Source organism: Artibeus jamaicensis, unplaced genomic scaffold, assembly GCF_021234435.1.
Source record: "Artibeus jamaicensis isolate MK-2021 breed Jamaican fruit bat unplaced genomic scaffold, CSHL_Jam_final contig_3126, whole genome shotgun sequence".
NCBI classification, from domain to species: Eukaryota; Metazoa; Chordata; class Mammalia; order Chiroptera; family Phyllostomidae; genus Artibeus; species Artibeus jamaicensis.
Window position 1 is genome coordinate 17,619,058 of NW_026521723.1, and position 19,799 is coordinate 17,638,856.

At 45.1% G+C, this 19,799-nt stretch overlaps 1 protein-coding gene across 2 annotated transcripts in view; it reads right to left on the reverse strand.

Moving 5' to 3' along the window:
• The window catches only part of FSTL1 (follistatin like 1), a 58,228-nt gene extending 44,366 nt beyond the window's left edge, over positions 1-13,862 (reverse strand). The window contains exons 1-2 of one of the 2 annotated variants that reach the window (XM_037139806.2): positions 13,771-13,862; positions 12,639-12,695 (exon numbers count right to left, since the gene is read on the reverse strand). In XM_037139806.2, coding sequence (XP_036995701.1) covers positions 12,639-12,695; positions 13,771-13,839 — 126 coding nt within the window. In that variant the 5' untranslated portion in view covers positions 13,840-13,862. Of the gene's footprint in view, positions 1-12,638; positions 12,696-12,845; positions 12,962-13,770 lie in introns of those variants that run through there. The other variant, XM_053663135.1, reaches the window with a different exon arrangement.
• Positions 13,863-19,799: the final 5,937 nt, after the last annotated feature.

The following is a 19,799-nucleotide window of genomic DNA, read 5'->3' on the forward strand; positions in this document are numbered from 1 at the left end:
TCCTGCACCAGCTTCTTTCTCTTCAAACTGCTCCTCCACGGGCAGTCAATGAAGAGAAGGGCTAATCAAATATCCTAGCTCCATTATGCAGACTATTTCGATAATTCCACTTAAAATGTCTGCCTCCTTTCTTTATGGACAGGATTTCAGAGCTGGGTTTTAGAGCTCACCTACCCTAACCCTCATATTTTTCAGAGGAGGGGTCCAGTGACTTGTCCAAGTTCACGTTACCCACGGAAGGCACGAGGCTCTTCACCTGGTTGGTGCCGTCTGCCCTGGGTGACGCACTCCAGCCCACCTCCAGCCAATCGGTGGAAGCCTGTTTGAAGCCAGCTCTATCAGGAATGTCTGCTAACTCAGTCACAGCTTCAGGCAGCACTACTGGTATTTTCTCAGCTCTGAACCTTTCCAGACAGTGGAATCCTGACAGTCTCATAAATTCACTCACCTGCTTCTTATATGTGTGGTCATGCCAGTCCCCCTGAGACAGTTTAAGGCTAAGAAAACCTAGGAAAGGACTGAGGAGAGGAACCCAAGTCGGAGCTGCAGAAGTGTGCAGATCGTGCTGAGAAGGCAAAGTGCCAAGCAGACACTGTCTAGACGTTAACGGGCCTCTCTGGAGGGGTGTGCGGAGAGGAGGGGGCGGCGAGGCTGGAAAACCTGCTGGCTTTTTGTTCAGCTAATGCAAACACATGACACAACCTCTGACGGGCTCCAGGCTGGGAACTCGCAGTCTAAGGCTTTTCTTCTCTGAGGCTGGAATTCAGCTGTGGGCTGAGGGAAGCTGTGCTAATCCAGCAATCAGAGGAAGCCAGCAATGCTCTTCTTAATTGCTCGGGAATCATAGCTCGAAACTAGACTGAGATGGGCAACAGCGCAAAGTAGCACACTGGTAGGTGAAAAAAAATACAATTTTTTTCAAATTTCACTTGTATCACCTTAATGAATTCATGAGGAAAATCTGCAAAACATACAAAACTGGCTTTTTAAAAATATGTATATTTTAAGATTTTATTATTTATCTTTAGAGGGGAAGGGAAGGAGATAGGGAGAGAAACTTCAATGTATGGTTGCCTCTCGTGTGTCCCCCGCTGGGAACTGGCCTGCAACCCAGGCATGTGCCCTGACTGGGAATCGAACCTCAATACTCTGGTTCGCAGGCCTGCCCTCAATCAAAACTGGCTTTTGATGGAGGTCTGTTAAAAATGTTCTTATAAGACTGAATGATGTCAATTTATAAAATGTACAGATGGAGAAAAGGCCACCCCCACAGTCTAGAAGGCATCCTATATCCGAGAGAAAAAGCTGGGTTTGGGAGCTTTGCACATCAGTTAGAAAAAGGTGCCCCTTTCTCTGGGTGGGCACACAGCCTGGTAAGCAGAGAGCAGGCTGAGGTCCACCTCATTTGCACCCTCAGCGAGCGCACTGGGGCAGCAGGCAGTCGGAACAACCGTACTCAGCTACTCATCGGGAATCTTAGACATGTCCCGTGATTTGGTCTTATTCAATGTAGAACAGTTATGAATATATCTGAAGGACAAAGAAACTGCCTTCGAACATCGCCCGAGCCACTGATCGGTATGCTACAAGTGCTCTCACAGGACAACTACATCTCAATATGGGTCAGAGAAGCGGCTGCACTGCAACCAACTGGAGATGTGCCCATCTCTATGTGGCCAGAATGACCTGTGTCGATCCAGGCTCTTGGCTGATGTCATGTGAAGAGGCCCGTACGCTTTTTTTTTTTTTTTGAGTCCCTGTTACCTAGAAGAAAAATGTTTTTGGTTTGTTTTCAAAGTCACTTTCAGAAAAAAGACACAGAGGGTCTAGAACATAGGACATGTATTTGCCTTGAGAGTCGAAGTCCTGGGTTCGTACCCTGGCTTTACTGTATGTACTAGGTAGCTGATGTTGAGTAACCGAATCCTCTGAGCCATGGTTTCTTCATTCATAAAACAAAGATTATAATAACTTCATTATCAGCCCTAGCTGGGTGCCTCAGTTGACTGGAGTGTTGTCCTGTACGTCAAAAGATCGTGGGTTCGATTCCTGGTCAGGGGACACACCTAGGTTGCCGGTATGACCCCCGGTTGGAGCCCGCACAGGAGGCGACTGCCGGATGTTTCCCTCTCACAGACATGTATCTCTCTCTCCCTGCCCCCTCGTTTCTCCCTAAAAATCAATGAACACATCCTCAGATGAGGCTTTAAAAAAATAACTTGATTTTCAGGTTGTGAGAATTAAATTAGATAAGGCTCTTTGCCTGTCCTCCAGCCTGTTGTCCAGCTAAATACCACTTATTTTTCAGGGTTCAGCTTGTGGGGCACCCCCTCTTGGAGGACTTTCCGGATGCCCTCGTGCTGGGTTAGGTTCTCAGGCCTGTCCTAACACTTCGCACGTGGGATCGGTCTAAGCCTGTGCCCCTGGCCTGCCTCCCCCTCTGGGCTGCGAGTGCCTTCTCAGCAGGGTCTTTGTCTTAGTCTCCAGCACTAACTCAGCGCCTGAGTGACAGAGAACAATAGGTCTGTGATACTTTTTATGTTCCTTTCTTGAGTTATTTTAAACAGTTGACTTTGTCTCAGATGGATGGAGCAAAATTATGCCTCAAGACTTTGTGTTGTTTTCTCTCTGCATAAAATGTGAACCTGGTGTCTGGGATGACAGCTCCTAACGCAGCCCACACACTCCAGGATAACCTCTCTGTAATTGTGGAGAGACAAGGCGGAGGAGGGGAAATACGGGCAGGAGAGCAAGGAGCCACAGTGGGATCGCTGGGGACCTGGCTCTGGGGCCCTGGAATGGGAGGCCTCGAGAGGCTGCAGGTGGGGCTGGCAGCCGGGCCTGGGCTGAAGGTCCGAGTGAGAAGCACTAGAAGTATTGCTGCTGTTCCCGAAGGGACAAATCCAGCTTGTTCTAGGAGTGCTTCCTACCCATCTTTGAGAGGAGGTTATTTACTTTTCAAACAATGAAAGCAAAGGTTCTACTCTTCTGCCTAATTATATTTTTCCAAACTCCAAATTTAGAATTTGTGACCCGGTAACAGATGTATTATGGGTAGTACTACAGCATGAGTATCTGAAAGTGAGCATACTACAAAAAATCCAAGGTTTTGTGGCCACCTCCATATTTTAAGGAGGGACATAAAAAAGAAAAACTTGGGAAAATTTCCAGGAGTTTGATGACCTCTCCTTTGCCTTTTCTCACTCCGCATCCCTTTCCAGCCCTCCCCTCGCTGTCTCGGGCTGGAGGAGGAACCCGGGCGGACAGGCACAGCCTGCAGCTCCGCACAGGAGGTGCTCAGTGAGCCCTTCCTTCTCCCCATGGAGGAAGGACAGAGCTCTGGTTTCGCGAGGAAACACTATCTAGAAGTTTGAAGGCAAGATTGGCTCAGTAGAAGCAAGAGTTCTGATATGAACTCTGGGCGTCAAAGCGTCCACTGAAATAAATATCCTAGTTGCACTTTTAAAGGAAGGAGATCCTTAATCTCTGGAGAGAGTGAAAGAGGTGAAAGGGAGTTCCGAGAGCCACGAGCACAGGCCTGAGCACACACAAGTGTGTGCACACAAGCACCCACACCCCCACCCCCATAGCTTTTGGAGCTCTTCCCATAAATAAGGTGCTACAAGAATGAAGTAACAAGGAACACTTACTGTACTGCTTGTGCCAAACCACTTTTCTAATTGCTTTACCTGGAATAAAGAGCCTGTGTGATTCTCACAAGTAGCCCACGGGGGAAATACTCTATAGAAAGCCCATTTCATAGATGAGGAAATGGGCTCAGAGAGGTTAATTAACTTCCCCAAGGCCACATGGTAATAAGGGCAGTGCTAGGATTTAAATTTGGGTAATCCCGCGTCAAGGCCTGAGTGCCAAACCAGTACCAAGGGTATTTCACACACAGAGTGACAACCTGAGCCAGCACACACGTTGGACATATACTGACAACGCCAAGGAGACGCTAATGTGCGAATTAAGAATTCTCTCATTGGCATCTTCACAGAGTCGAGCACACTGTCAAAAAACAAATACGAACAGAAACAAACAAACAAAACACTGTCGGTGCCCAGCAGGGCCTGTGACAGGCACTCCGGCCCTTGCAGACCTGTGGTGTTCAGTAGGTGGCAGGAGCAGAGGAAACCTTTTCCATTCCTGAACTGGACGGGCAGCCAGCGCCGCAGCCGCCACTCCCAGCTGACGGAGGAGGAAAGGGAACTCTGGGAGGTTAAGGAACTCGCAGGAGTTTTCACAGCCTGATGACACCAGAATTCAAACCTCCTCCACTTGCTCCTACCTGAAGCTGCAAAGACATCAGGTGGCTTTACAGAGGTAAGATCAGCAAGAACGTAGAGCAGGCCTCTAGGTCAAGGACTCTTTCATTATTTTATGATGTCCCTCTTAAAAATGAGAAGGTTCTGTAACAGGGTCCCTGTCAAAGGTAAGAGTTGGAAACACCCAGATGAGAGAACGGGAGGAGAGAATGAAGAAAGGAGCGCAGTGGAAGGCGGCACTGACATGCAAATGAGCCGCCAGGGAGGAGCACCAGCCCCCAGGAACAGACACCATTTCACAGGAAGTCCCAACCCAAAACACTGCCACCTACTGGACAGCCTGGGCAAGTGGTCAAGGTGCACAGGCAGAAATGGCCCCAGCAGCTCCAGGGCAGCCTCTCAAAATCCATCCCACTGTCGGGTTTCAGGATTTTCTGAACCAGCAGCAGGAGATGAAGAAGGGGGTGGTAATTTCCGCAGAAGCCATGGATTTGGCCCTGAACGGCCAGGTCCATTCAAGCTGAACGGTAGCTACAGTGGTAGCAGCTCCTTCAGAACAGGGACCTGTATGGCATGCATTTTACTTCCGAACTACTCTTCATAGCAGCATTTGTGCAAAGTGACTAGCATTCATGCCGGCACTTTTGTAGGAGATTAATAAATTACACTCATTTACTATGGTTGGAGGATGGAAGGGAAGACTTGGGAAAAAGACAAATTTGCCTCAGACAGGAGATTTTAAATCTTGAACACAATAAAAAGAAAAGACAATGAGGCATTTCCCTACATCAATTCAATCCGCTATTCTATGACAGACACCTGTGTAAATCTGGGCCTGCAAAATGTCATGGTTTTTGCCATGTGTCACATGACTTGTTTTGGCAACGGCTTAGTTGGTCACAAATAGTATCCACAATTATTTAAGGGACATTTTACGGGTCATAAATTCAGACTGAATCCTGGGAACAGCTTATAGGCGATGGCTTCCGAATGAGCACATAAAAAGTCTGTGAAGAGATTACATGGAAATCATCCAACCACAGCAGAAAATGCAGACTTAGAGAATATGTTTGTACTACAACGACCCAAAGAGCCTTCCATCAGCAGGTTATTGCTGCCGCCGATGCACAGGCTGTTATCTGTGACAGCAGCAGCTCTGAGAGCCTTCGCCAGTGACTGTTATCCCATCAGAACAGCCAAGAAAATCCTCATTATCATATTTTTGTTAATGGCTGACATTAGAGGGTTTACCTTACTTTAAGGTGTTCGAACTCATTTAAAGAACTTAGAAACTTGCCCTGGTCAATGCAAGGCAAGTTTCAGTCAGTCAGAGTGTCACCCACAGATCAAAGGTCACGGGTTTGATTTCTGGGCAGGGAACATACCTAAATCACAGGTTCAGTCCTCAGTCAGGGCACGTTGGAGAAAGCAACCAATCAATGGCTCTCTCTCTCTCTCTGAAAGCAATGAATCAATGTCCTCAAATGAGGATTAAAAAATCATTTTAAAAAAAAGAATGCAGACGCTTAGGCCAGGAACAAAATGCCGTTTTTTTAAACATTTTCATCCATTTGCTCCCCTACTCCTATCATGTAGTCCCATACTCTGCCTTCTAATCACCTTAATTTTGGCTAAAGATATACCAATATTTGTCAAATAAGATTGACTTTTTTAGCAGGAATGACAAATATCTGTGTACAGATGTAGATGTGAACAAAACCAACTCCATCTCTGTGTCTGAATTTCATTTCATTTTTAAGTTTCATGCTGTGACCTTTGAGCACCCTCACCGGCTTTTGCAAGTGGCGTGCTAAAGCTTCGTAGTTGACAAAATTATCTGTGTTCCTTAAAATGTAGCCATAAATATTTTGTCAATAACAGCCAGAATGGCATGACATCCAAGAAAAATATCAAACTAATAATAGTATCCATTATGAGCAATCATCTATCACAAGAACACGAGGATGTAGGGCCTCTGGAGCTACTGCCTTCTTTGTCCCTTTGTCTTGTTGATAATTAGTACCCATGTCATACTATAAAATAAATACTGCAGCAAGGATCTGTTAGCGGAGAATAACCTGCAGACCGCCGGGTCACCCTTTCCGCTCCAACTCCATCTTCCCGTAAGTAAACTGCCCTGTAATAAATTCTGCCATATTCCAAGGTGCTGCCTGCTTTGTCGCCTGGTCTGGGGATACCTTCTCATTACCATGGCTATCACCACTTTACCCCACTGCCAATCTTTTTTCTCCCGTAAAGACCAACTGCTTGTTAGTGGTTACGCCATATTGCTGAGAAGGGTTTTCAAGCCTGTTCTTCAGGCTCATGAGGAAGAATTCTGTGACTGATTGACAGGGTGGGTCATGGGCAAGGGTGAGGGTAGCAATGATATGCACATTATGTTGGTGCTCTCTCTGCAAGCCGCGTATCTCACAGTGCTGAGAGGCACTTGTTTGGACTGCCCACAGTGTCTATCTAGCAGGCACACCACCGATATCTGCTGACTGGTTTTAATAATTTCTCTGAAAGGAGGGATGAAATGCTGATTTATCTCTAGGTGGTGAAATTATGGGCAATTTTGTTCTTTGCTCTAGTTTTTTCTATATTCTCTAAGCTTTTTATGAGCATATTTTATTTTCCTATTTCACCAGAAAATAACACATTGACTTTTTATTTAAATAAAACAGCACATGATATTAGGAGAGTAAATTATTCCCGAAAAAGGAGAGGGGTCACAAGAATCTTCATGATAGAGTTCAAGACTTTTAAAATACTTTTGTATAAATTTTACATAGTTGTAAGGAGAGGGCATTGGTGTAAGAGGTATTCTGATTTTTTAATTAAGTCATGATCATTTGCCAGAACCTTAAAATTTTTTGTAAACATAACTTATAGTGGCACATATTGCTGTTAACTCTTACCTCTTCTATCGTTGTATAAGTAATAGGCTTTAAGTTCTTAACTATCATAAATAATGTAGAGTTATTTATGGCATCTTATGTAGCATAAGATGGAGAGTCCTTTATAAGTAATAATGAACGAGACAAAGTGGTCAAATAGACTTATTTGAGTTTCTTTTTTGATTTAGTTTCTCAGTGCAAATTATATTGAGTTTTGGAATATCCACCTGCAAAGCAATAAAATCAGCTCCCCCAAAGCTGATCCAAAGTTTGCTAAAACAGATTCATGTCAATAAAGGCTGTATTTAAATGTATTTGCTATATGTCTTGTGGCTAACAAGAAAAACAATTCTGTCCTGCAAGCATCAAGTTCATATGAAAATGCTTACAGTAACATCCAAATTGCAAGTCTCATTATCATTATAATATCATTATAAATATATTATAAATGTCATAATCTCATTATAATGGGGTTAATTTATTTTTCATTAATTATTAAAGGTTTATAATTGTTAAAACAAGTTAAACAAATGTTACTAGGGCCAGGCCTAAAGAAACTGGACTAATTAAACTATAAAGATCCTTGAGTGATGAAATATAACTGTAATCATATCTACTCCTCACTTTTTTCACTGTAACAATTTCCACATACCCTGAGTTCTTAGCCTCCTTTCTCGTTCCCTCAGTCTTGGTTGGGTGGTGGCCACAGGGGTGCATCCATATATAAAAGTTCATTAAGCTATACATTAGTAATCTGTGTACTGCACTAATGTAGAAACTGTAAAAATCCAGAGAGGCCTTATGTTAATGTAAAAAAAGCAATAATAATAATAATAATTGCTAAGATACGTGTTCACTACCTAGTTATAATAATATACATTGTAGCTGCCAGCTGCAAGCAGCTGGCCCACCACTAGGACATAAGCAACCTGAGAGACCAGTCCTCACACTTCACCCATGACCCTGCCCCGTGTGTGTGCAGGGTGCGCTCAAGCCTGCAGAGGGAATACTGACTGATGGGCACTGTGGAGGGAAGGCCCTGCTGTAAGGACTCACCCCTGGAGAAAGGACCCTGCGTCAAAGTCACAGGTGTCAGAAGACAGCATTTCTTAGAGAAAAGTATGCATCTGACCTGCAGGACATTAATCACCTGGCTTACAAAATGAACCTACCTAGGTATTTCTTCAACCCTGTAATATCTGGTGTCATTGAGCTAACACTAATTGTGGCTGCTAGAAATTGTATGTCCAGGTGTCCAGTTATTTAACGAGTAGGAAAAAGCCATGGTGACATTTCCACTTCTCCACGGGTGACCCCAGTATTTACAGCTCATCCTTTACCTTCCCTATTCTTCTGGAAACACACGGCTTTCTGCCTCACTGACTTTATTTTCTTCTTCGAGACATTACATCCACCATAGCCCATGCCTCCCGATCTTCACCTCACAGCTCCTCCCCAACTAAATGCTCTAAGCCTTGGAACTGCCTCCTGCTTTCTGTCACCCAATCCAGAGACTTCTATGGGGACTGTAACATATCTCCCTTCTAAAGACATTTTCAACAGCTGGGGCCTCCATTTGCAGGGTGCTTGTCCGTCTGTTTTGGTTATTCAGCAGAGTCTTTGCTATGTTTTAACATCCCAGTTCCAACAATGGTCTTTAAAATTACAGCAAGTAGTTTATTTGCCAAGGATAAATGAAGAGATTATTTTAGTGGTTAATGTATAAGATGGATATTAAAGCCCTGGTTTTGCTGCAGCTCCAACAAGTCAGAGGATGTGGGTCAGACTCTAGGCCTGCCTGAATCCACCATTGGAATAATGCTAAAGAATATGGAAAAGATCCCACGTCAGCCAATAAAACTCCTCATGGTTGATTAACTGTATGTTGATAACAAGGCATAAATGAGGTTAAGAAATCTGGCTTCTCAGGGACAATGCCTTAATAATCTTATTTGTCTGTGTAACTGTTATTACTCTTGTTATTATTATCTTAAGTGATGTGCTCACAGTTCACAGGTCAAGCATTCCCTTATTGAAATGAGTGTTCTACTACAGCCATACCACCCTGAACGCGCCCGATCTTGTCTGAAATGAGTGTTCTGATTTGTGAATCAGTCCCCAGTGCTTAGGTGACTTACGAGGAATTTATAGAGCTGGAATGCGGGGAATCAGAGTGCCAGCAGGGACAACCACCAAGGGAAGAGTGCACAGGCACACACCACTGCTGTCTTTCAAAAGCCGGCGGTTGGGCCACAGGGTCCTCTCCAGCCTGCCATGCTGGAGTGGACTAGGATGCACCTACTGGAGACTCAAGGGCACATGCACTGGTGCCCGTTCTGAGCCTTTCCCAACCTCTCAGCCCACTGCAGTAATTCTCACTGGGAGGGGCATGAGTGTGAGAGAGAGGAGCAGGCCTACAAAGCCCCCTCCCAACAGAATCTAGAAAAGGAGAAGCTGTGAGGTTGCTGGTTGAAGCTCTGACGCCCCCTAGGCTACTGCCACCCCCATTCTTCACCCGTACCAGTTGCTAATACATGCTCAGTGAGAGACGTGCCACAAGGCCAACACCCCTTTCACGCAGACTCTGAAAAGTGTATGAGTGCTGGCTCCGGTGAGTGGGGCAGAATGTGGATGGAGGCCGCCTGAAGGAATACATTTCTTAAAAAGTATATTTTGTTGATTATGCTATTAAAGTTGTGCCATTCTTTTCTCCCCTTTATCACACTCCCCCTGACTCCCCTCCCTCCAGCATTCTCCCCCACCCCCCTCTTTAGTTCATGGGTCATACACTTAAATTCTTTTGATAGAGAATGACAAAGAAAACACAAGAAAGAGGAAGCAATCAAAAAAGCAATCTGGAGGTGCCAAAGTAAGTAAAGACCATGGAAAACATTCAAAATATAACACTTTTCTTAATGAGACTTGTTACTGGATTCTTGAATCTAACCAAACAGGATTTATAGATTGGCATTCATAATGACCACCACCTTTTCCCAACCTTGGGACACCTCTGATTCTAGAACTCTACTATTCCAAACAATTAGTTTCACAAATAGGACGTGATTTGTGAGGTAATCACATTTTAAAAATATGCTGAATTCAGTACTCGTACTTGTATTCAAACAAAAAGCACCCAGAAAACTGAGTTTATTTTCTAAACTTCATTTTTAAAAAGTTCAACAATATTAAACAATTTGAATCCTAAAGTTTACCAAAGTGGAATGTAAATATTATTTAGCTTTGTTATAACGTTTTATAGATAAAGAAAAAAGTTTGTACTGCAAACACCATTAATTGCACGATTAAATGCTTAAAATAATACCCAAATTGCTGGTATTAATTTACCTTTATACTGATAATTAAAGATGTATTATTAAAACATAGATTTAAAATCTGCTGAATGTTACTAAGGCCAGACACCAAGAGACACGATTGGCTAAGAGACAATTCTACATCATACCTACTCCTCATCCCTCCCATAACCTGAGTTCACAGCCTCCTTTGTGCACCAACTCTCTCAATTTTCATATCTCAGCCCTTCTTGATTCTACCCTTTTCTCCACAGATTTTGCCTGGGAATTCTGTGAGAGTATACTCTGCTCTTCCACCTAGAGCAGGAAATTGCTGTTGGGGGAACTTCCTATGAAAACTGAGCTTTTCCCAGCCATGCCGTGGGGGAAGGGAGCATAGTACAGGCAGCCCAGAATAGATCGTGGAGGTTGGGCCACAGGACCTCCTCACACATCCTATAAGCATCCCAGTCTCCCCACCCCTCCCCGGGCAACTTCACACACTGGCCGTCCTAAACCTGCTGTAAAACCAACCAGGGATCCACCCTGTCCACCAAAGGGCTGCAGCTGCCTTTTGAAGGCCACAGCAAGGGTGTTCCTTTTGGCAGGACTAAATCAACCAGCGAAGGGTAGTCTTCCCTCAGATTCAAACCAGAGAAAGCAACGCATTAGAAGCTGATCTGAAATTCAAGATGAGTTCCAAAGGTGGAGGGAGTGGAGGGAGCTGGCTTCAGATCCTTCTTCAGAACTTAACTAGCTGTGTGACTTTGGGCAGGTCACCTCATTTCCCAAAACTTGTTTCTTCCTCTGTGTAATGAGGATAACCAAATGGACCTTACAAGGTTGGAGAAGCTTTAAAAGAAATTATGCAGGCAGCCCCGTGTCTGCTACACCAGAAGAACACAGCAGGTACAACCCTACCCCCACCGCCTCGGAGTAGAGCACTGCATAAATTATGTAACCTCTATGACTCAGTTTCCTCGTCATTAAAAAGGTATGTTATTACAACAGAAAGTATATTCCCCATAAATATTAGCTACCTTTTAAAAAATTTCCTTGTAAAAACAGCTTGTGTTTCCAGCTCAATCAATGCTGGAATGGTGAATTAAATGAGTTCAATATAATGTGTATTTTTTTAAATCGTGAAGACCTTGCACGCTTTTATGATTTTTCTGGGCCCAGTCAAGCGGCAGTGCTCGGGGGTGGGGCTAAACTGTAACATGAAGAAAAAATTTCAAAGAGGGAGAATAACCACCCACCAGGGAGCTATTTCTTTTGTAATGTACATTCCATTTCTTCTCCCTCATGCTTTTTAATTCCTTCCACATTTCCTGCCATAATTACCAAATGTTTGGTTTCTGACCTCACTTTTCTAGAGACTAGAGCCCAGGGAATTTAGAATTGTTTATTTTCTGTCCATAAACCTTTGAGTTAATGGAAGGGCTTGTGAGCGAAGGATTTGTTGGTTGTTTGTAGTGTCTCAGGAAGGGCACGAGTTGAGAAAGAAACATCAGCAAAAAAGTGCTGAAGTACTATGACTGCCAAAAGCCGAGTCCTCTGAGGGCTGAGCAATGGATGGCTCACACTCGCGCAAACGCTAGTTTAAGAGAACATTTGAGAATTTAGCAGGCCGTTATATGGTCCTGACAATAACTCAAAATCCGAAGGCTCTTTACAAAGGAAGAAAAAATCAGGGATTTATAATCCTACTTTATAAAAGAAAAAATTATTCCGCCCTAAAAGAAGAATCTCTTAGGATTCTGGGGGTGGGGGGTCGGATTTTTTTTTTTTTTTCTTCTCCTGGAGGAGAACGACTCGGAAGGAAAAGTCCCAACTCGTAGGACTTTCTTCTCCAGGCGCCTTTCTGAACCCGGCTGCGCCCCGGCACCGCCGCGGTCCCGCAGGGCCCAGCGCGTCCTCCCTCCCCGCCCCGCTCCCCCTCCGCGGTAGCCGCGGAGGGGCTCCCGCTCACTGCTCAAACTTCTTTTCCTGATTTTTGAAGCTTAAGTTTCGTGAGTGGCGGTCCTGCTCCGAGCGCCGCCGTCCCCGCGTTCGGAGACTCCCGGTCCCCCCCCCCCCCCCCCCCGCCGAGCGCATCCCCGGACGCACCGCCGCCCGCCCGCGCGCAGACCGCGGGGCCCCGGGCCGGGGTCCGACCCCGTCGGCTGCTGCCTACCTACCTCCGCGCGGACCCAGGCCGCCGCCACCACCGCGAGCGCGAGCCAGCGTGTCCACATCTGCGGAAGAGACAAGAGCGCCGCTGAAGGCACCGGGCCCCGCGCCGACCCCGGAAACTTCCTGGGGTCCCGCAGGCTCGCCCCCTCCGCCCAGCGCCCCCGGCTTCCCCGCGGGGCCCGGCCCTGCTCCGCCGCGCGCCGCGCGCTCACCACGGTCCTGTCCCGGTTCCCAGAGGGCGCGGAGCGGGGCGGCTGCAGCAAGCTCTGTGGGAGCTTCTCCGATCGCCACTCTCGGAGGAAATCCGACCTGCGCCCGCCGCCCCGCAAGACCCCTCCTACCCCGGCTGCCTGCCCCCCAGCTCCTCCCCGTTCTCCTCCCCCTTCTGCAGCAGCGCCCCCGCGGCGGCCGACTCCGCTCCCTCCTCTCCCCGCTGGCTCCTGGGAGCCCGGGTGCGTCCTGGCGCCGCCCGGACTCCGCTCCGCGCCGGGCCCCCAGGACGCGGAGGCTGAGGCAGAGATGGGGTGCCCCGGGAGACACTGCAACAAAAGCCGAGGGTGCGTGGGGGGCGGGGGGAGCCGAAGCCGCATCCCCGGAGGGGCCGCGCTTGCTGCAGCTCGGGCGGGCTGCGGCGGTGCCCAGCTTGGGCGGTGCTGCTGGGGTACCTCGGTCCGCTGTGGGGCAGGAGCCTGGAGGGAGAGGCGCCCTGCAGCCTCTGGAGCCCCAGCCGACCCCCAGGGCTGACAGAGCCGGGGATGCCCAGGGACACTCACAGTCCGGGGGTCACAGTAGCAGGACTCAAGGAAGTGGGCGCGGGGCCCGGAAGGCTGCTTTGGGTTCAACCGTGCATTTCCTGGGGGAGAGTTGGCGGCAGCCCTGCTCTGCTGGAAATACCCGGACTGGAGCGTTTGCTAGCAGCCTTATCCCGTCCATCCTTTCCTCGAGTCCAGGAGCTGTGCCCCCCTCCTGTCTTCCGTCCACCCGTCACCTGTGTCCCTGCTCCCATTCCTGTCACCTCAGCTACCCTCCATGTTCATGCTTTCTTTTCCATCGACCCCAGCCTCTTCCCAGAGGCTTGCAAATGTGCACTGCCTCTTTGTATCGACTCTCCAAACTTCTAACTGTGGCCTTTCCTACCTTGCCTCTGGTGTCTCTGGTGCTGAGAAGCTGAGAAACAAAACCCACTTGGCATTTTAGATTGGACATGCCCGAGGCTGAGCCCCACTTCCCTCCAGCTCCCAGGCCTGCCCCTCGGCATCTTTATAAGGCATGGCCGGCAAACGCCTTTCCGCTTCCCAGACCTGGGTTGTTTCCGTATCCTGGCAGTTTTCACTTTGACATCTGCTATTGTCATTCACATTTCCACTTCCCTAGGCTAGACCTTCATCTGTCCTCACTTGGAGAATTCTGGAAACCACCTCTGGTCGGCGTCCACCTCCAGGCTCTCTAGTCTCCACTGCACCTCATTGCCGATATCCCTTCTAACTACAGGATTTAAACACTGTCTTTCTCATATGCTTCTGGGCTCAGAAACTTTCAGCACTCTCTCCCACATGAAATCCAAACTCTGCCTTCCTTGTAAGTCTTTCATTGCTGGAACCACCTGTCCATCTAACTTTACGTTGGCTGCTTACTGTACTCCCTATGCTCAGATCAAGCCAGTCTTCTCTTGTTGTCCACTGACCTGTTCACGTTCACTCTACTCCCACGGTTTGCTGAGTGCCTAATGTTGTGGTTTTAGGGGCTTCAAATAACGCTCATATTTCCCATGCATGTTCACAAGCCATTAAACTAGCCACCAGAACCAGACTATTAGAGAGCAAAATGTCAGCTTTGTCCCTGGTAAAAGCTGGAATGGCGGCCATGGCTTTGGATTGGCACGGACAATGAATGGATCTGCTTATACTTCACCGCAGAATTAAATAAAACACGCTGGCTGGCTCCCTTAGTACCTGACTGTCACGTGCAAGAGTTGGAAGACCTGTGTGTAATATTGGGGAGCTGGAGCTATCCCCCAGGGCTGATAGAGGGTTGGAGGTGCAGAATAACCCTTGTAATGAAAATCTGCCGCGTGAAGTTGCAGTTTTACCGTTTCTGGAAAAGCAGAACACACATGCTTCCCAGGGCAAAATGCTCCCTGGACTTGAGGGGCAGAGTGACACATACTTTCCAGCTCAGCAGTCAGATAACTCACTCCTGCTTCCTTAATATGACAATAAGAGAGGGGGGAATGGCTGTCCCTTGCCAGCGGCTCTGTGCCAGGGCTCCCAGTCTCTGCCAGAACTCAAGTGAACTGTGATGCACAGGTTTTCTTCTGCTTACCACACATTCATCCCTTACACATGCGCTGCACCCCCATACAGATGCACTGCACCCCCTTACACATGGACAGTACCCCCTCAGAATCCGCATGATCTTTTCTCTTCCTCTTTTTGTTTATTCAAGCCTGTCTTTTTTTTTTCAGTACTCAAAGTTTCATTGCTTCTCTAGCAATAACTTGTTTCTTTAGACAATAACTTGACATAGTAGAAAGCACACGAGGTTTAAGGTCAAACAAATCTGGCTCTTAATTCTATCACTACCATTTACTTAGCTAGCTGTATGACCTTCATCAAATTATTTAAGCTCTCTGAAACTGAGTTTCTGCATCTGATGATTAGCAGAGATAATGACTTTCACTGGGCTATGAAATTCAAATGTGGAATATCGAGGGTAGTAGACCTCCATATACCTAGCTGTTAGCATTTCATTGATCTACTTTGCAAATGAATTGTAGTTGGTACCATATGCCCTTTGACATGTCTAATTTATTTATCACAACAAACTGAGAGGTATTTTTTTATTGTTTCCATCTTCCAAATAAGGAAACTGAACTTCAGAAAATTTGGATACTTTTTCAAGGTTAACAGTTGGTTATTAAGCCTTACAACTTGGTGTTCTGTTGCGTACCATTGCAGCAAAACCTGTGACAGTGTTCACACAGTTGTTGTTCTTGATTCTCCAGCTGGATTTTAAGTTGTTTAGGGCATAAACAGTGTTTTTCATGTCTTAATTTTCTCTACATTTGGGACACAATTAATGGATTTGACCTTATCAAAATTAAAGAATCCTACTCAATCAAGGGCATCATAAAAAAAAAAGATAGATTGGAAGGAGAGAATCAATACCTTAAACTAAAAAAATTCATAAGTGCAACCTTGCAAATCAACAAGAAAAAGACAGGAAACCCAATAGAAGAACGAGCAAACCCAACAAGTGGAGAAAAAAGATGCTCGTAGTCGCTGGTGCTATTTAAACTATATAACAATCATATGACATTAGTATTGTTTTATTGTTTCTGTTTTACAGAGAGGAAACTGAGACAGATATTTTTAGTAATTTGTCCAAGATAACACAATAAGTGGTCATTGTTATCTTAGACTCATCATGGTGGCAAAAATTAGACAATTAGTCAATGCCAAACGTTAGCATGTGAGTAGTGCAGTCTTCCTGGTCCCCTGTCGTGATTAAGAGCATTAGTGTAGGAGCCGGAAGCCCTGGTTCAAGTGTGTCTTAGCAGTAAATCTTGGCTTTACTGCTTACTGTGTGACCTTGGGCAAGTTAGTTTGCTCATTTGTAAAATGGGGATCATCATAGTACTGATTCCATAGCATTATTGGGCAGGTTAAATGTGTTAATATATGTGAGTTACTTAGGACAGTGCCTGGTACATAGCTTATAATTAATGTGTGCTACTAAAGAAATAATTCAATAGGACTTTTTGTAGGTACTGATGATAATTCTGTGCTACAGAGTATAATTAACTGTACAATAATTTAAAAACAAAAAAAACAAATAACAAAACAAATTGCTTGAGGGAGTTGACAGTTATATCAACGAGGACTTTTTGGTTGCAGATGATAGAGAAGCTAATTTAAATAAGTGCCTTGTGCATTTGAATGGAATTTATTGGCCCCTATAGCTGAGAGATCCACCAGTAGATCTGGCTTCAGGAAAGACTTCATCCAGGAGCTCTAACAAGGTCACCAAGGATCTGATTTCTTGCCATCTCTTGTCTTTATCTTCAGCAATTTCATTTCATTCCTGGGTCCCATGTGGTGGTGCCTGGGAATTCTGGTCTGTGCCCTCTGGGTAGTAAACTGGCTACAGCAGTGGCCTCATCATGCCCGTGGTGAGGGAGAGAGCCTGTTTCCGGAGCTACTACAATAGTCCTAGAATTCCCTTTTTTTTTTTTTAAGTCTAGATGGAGTTTCTTGATATCCCCATACTAGTTACTGGGAGAAAAAGGAGGGCGGCTCAGGAGTGGAAGGTAGGATGGGAGCTGAGGACTCACTCAAAGAAAATCAGGGTAATGATGGGCAGAAAGAGCAGGGAAGGGAATGAGCGTGGAGACTAGCCAACCAATGACCACTGCAGCAACAAATCACCAACTGCAGGGGAAACCAGTGCTCTCCCATCCTAAGTGGGGTGCAGGGTCCCCAGGGGGCATGGGAAAATAATATCTATCTGTTTATTACTTCCAACCTAAAAATAGGAATTGACTTTACAAATATGTAGACAGACTGTGGTGCCCTTATTTGGTCCATATGTCAGACAGGTACCATGAGGAGAGAGCGGGCATTCTCCCACACAGAGGGGCTGACGGCAGCTAGTTCCCTTTTAACTCATTGTGATACACTGAGGTTGCCCACTTAAATGGATTACATATAATACTATCTAGTTTTAACTAGCTAGGTAAAAAAAAACATTTGGCTATGAAACCAAAAAAAATGAGGATAAAAATTTTTTTCCTGTTAATAGGAAAAGGGCCCTGGGTGGTGTGGCTCAATGGATTGAGTGCCAGCCTGTGTGAACCAAAGAGTTGCAGTTTGATTCCCAGTCAGGGCACATGCCTGGGTTGTGGGTCCCCAGGAGGGGGTGTGTGAGAGGCCAGCACACATTGATGTTTCTCTCCCTCTCTCTCTCTCTAAAAAAAGGACAGAGTTGACATATTTCTTACTTGTATAGAAGAGCTTGCTGTCTGCCACATTAGCAAGGTAAAAACAATGACTCAATCAGATCTGACAATAAGTAAGTCGGAAACTTCAAAGGTAACGAAAAAAGTATTTGAAATATGAATTCACATTCATTATTATTACCAATATTCTCATCCCAAGTGTTCCTTAAGGCACCAGTTAAAAATACTTAGGATTAGCAAGAAATTTAGAAACCAGGTATAAAAACAAATACCTACATTTTTATTTTTTAAGGTAGAGGCTGTTTTTATTATTATTATTATTATTATTATTATTATTATTATTTTAGTTTTAGAGAAAGGGGAAGGGAAGGAGGAAGAGAGGGAGAGAAACATTGATTGGTTGCCTCTGTTAAGGACTAAACTCACAATCCAGGCACATGCCCTGATCAGGAATCGAACGATAGCATTTCGCTTTGGGGAAGGGGGCACAACCAACTGAGCCATACCAGTCAGGGCTCTTTTTTAAAAGAATTTTGATGACACTTGAAAATGTGCAGTATGCAATTAAGTACTTTAGAAAATTCCACTCAATTTAGATTAAATATTGAGAGACCTTCTTTTAGATTTCTTAACAGTAAAAGACATACATTTAGGGGAAACAATTGTCTTCCTGCTCTAATCAGGAATAGTAGAAGCATTACCTGGAAAACAGTATGCCCACAAGCTAAAATACAATCTGTGGTCAGCACACACCACTGAAATTAGCAAAATATATATATTTATAAATACATATTATATATATATATATAAATAAATTTCAGGCATATTATAGACCTGAAGATTAGCAGGAAAACTGAGTACTAGATCAAATTACACCATGTTGATTGGCTATAAAGGGAATGAAAATACAAGTGTTTTAAATGTTTCTAAACTTATTGTATTGGCTGGATTCTGTTTCAATAATGACATAATGAAGTACTATGTTTGTGAGCCAATGAGGAAAGCTATATTGGAAAAAGGTACATCCTTAATAATAAATCACTTCTTTAATGAAATATTTTCTAGAAAGCTTGTGCAAGTGGAGCCACAGAGGAATGTCTGCTTCGACTGGAGCAGAAAGAGGTTCAGGGTGAGGTCCCACGGCCACCCCACACCTGGTCTCCGTGGCTGCACCATCCACAGATGAGCCGCTGCACCAAAGACACTGGGACCAGAGCCACACAGCATGATGTAGAAAGTCATGATGTGGTTAATTTTTCTAAGTTAACATGTAGCAGAAAATTTGTAATGCTTAAAAATGACATGGGAAGTGACTGTGTTTTACCACACTGAGGCTCACAGATGATCTTGGGACAGAGGCCATTGTGTTCAACTTGAAAATATAAGTATTTATTTGACATGAAGACAGCTGTTCCAAATGCATTGTCTTTTTATGTGATAACAAGTGGAATGTTACCTATTAGTTTAAAAAAATCCACATACCTCTACCGCTTCAAGGAAAATTTGTGATGCAAATAATGAATGAGAAATTAATTGCTCTTAGAAACATGTGCTACAAAGAACATATTTTGAAATAGGATATTTGGAAATGTTCATCCTTAGGTGATTTTGTTGTTTAAGATAATAGAGGTGTGGCACCCACAAAAACTCTCAAAAAATACACATTTTTAAAATATCAAAAAAAATCTTCTAACCTGTTTAAAAGTTCTCCAAACAAGAGTCCCAGTAGTTTATTTACTCATTTGTGAAAAATATTGTTGGGAACCACCCTGCCTGGTTTCAGGAGCTGTAAACCCCCCTTGGCTAAGGCTGAGTGAGCCACTAAGGAGACAAAGCTTATCTCCCTGGCAGGAGTGCTGCTTCTGCTTCATCCATCTCTGGCTTCCAACACTTGGTTGGTTAGTCAATGATGGGTAAGACCCCCCCAGAGGGGGGGCAACCTAAGCCAGACATGATCACTTGGGAGGCCCTCAAGGAAGGACTTGGGGGGCTGCAGCAAAGAGGGAGTAGTGATGGACCCTTGCTCCCTGGCTATTCTGACATAGCCTGAGTCCCCATTTCCATCTGGGAGAAGTGTTTTCTGGCTCTAATCTACTTAAGCCTAAAAACCTTTGACCTGGAGGATTGTGCAGCCCTTTGCCACTAGAGCGGGTTCTGGAGTGATCGGGCATAAGAAAGAATTCATAAAGTCCTGTGAAGCCTGCTTCAC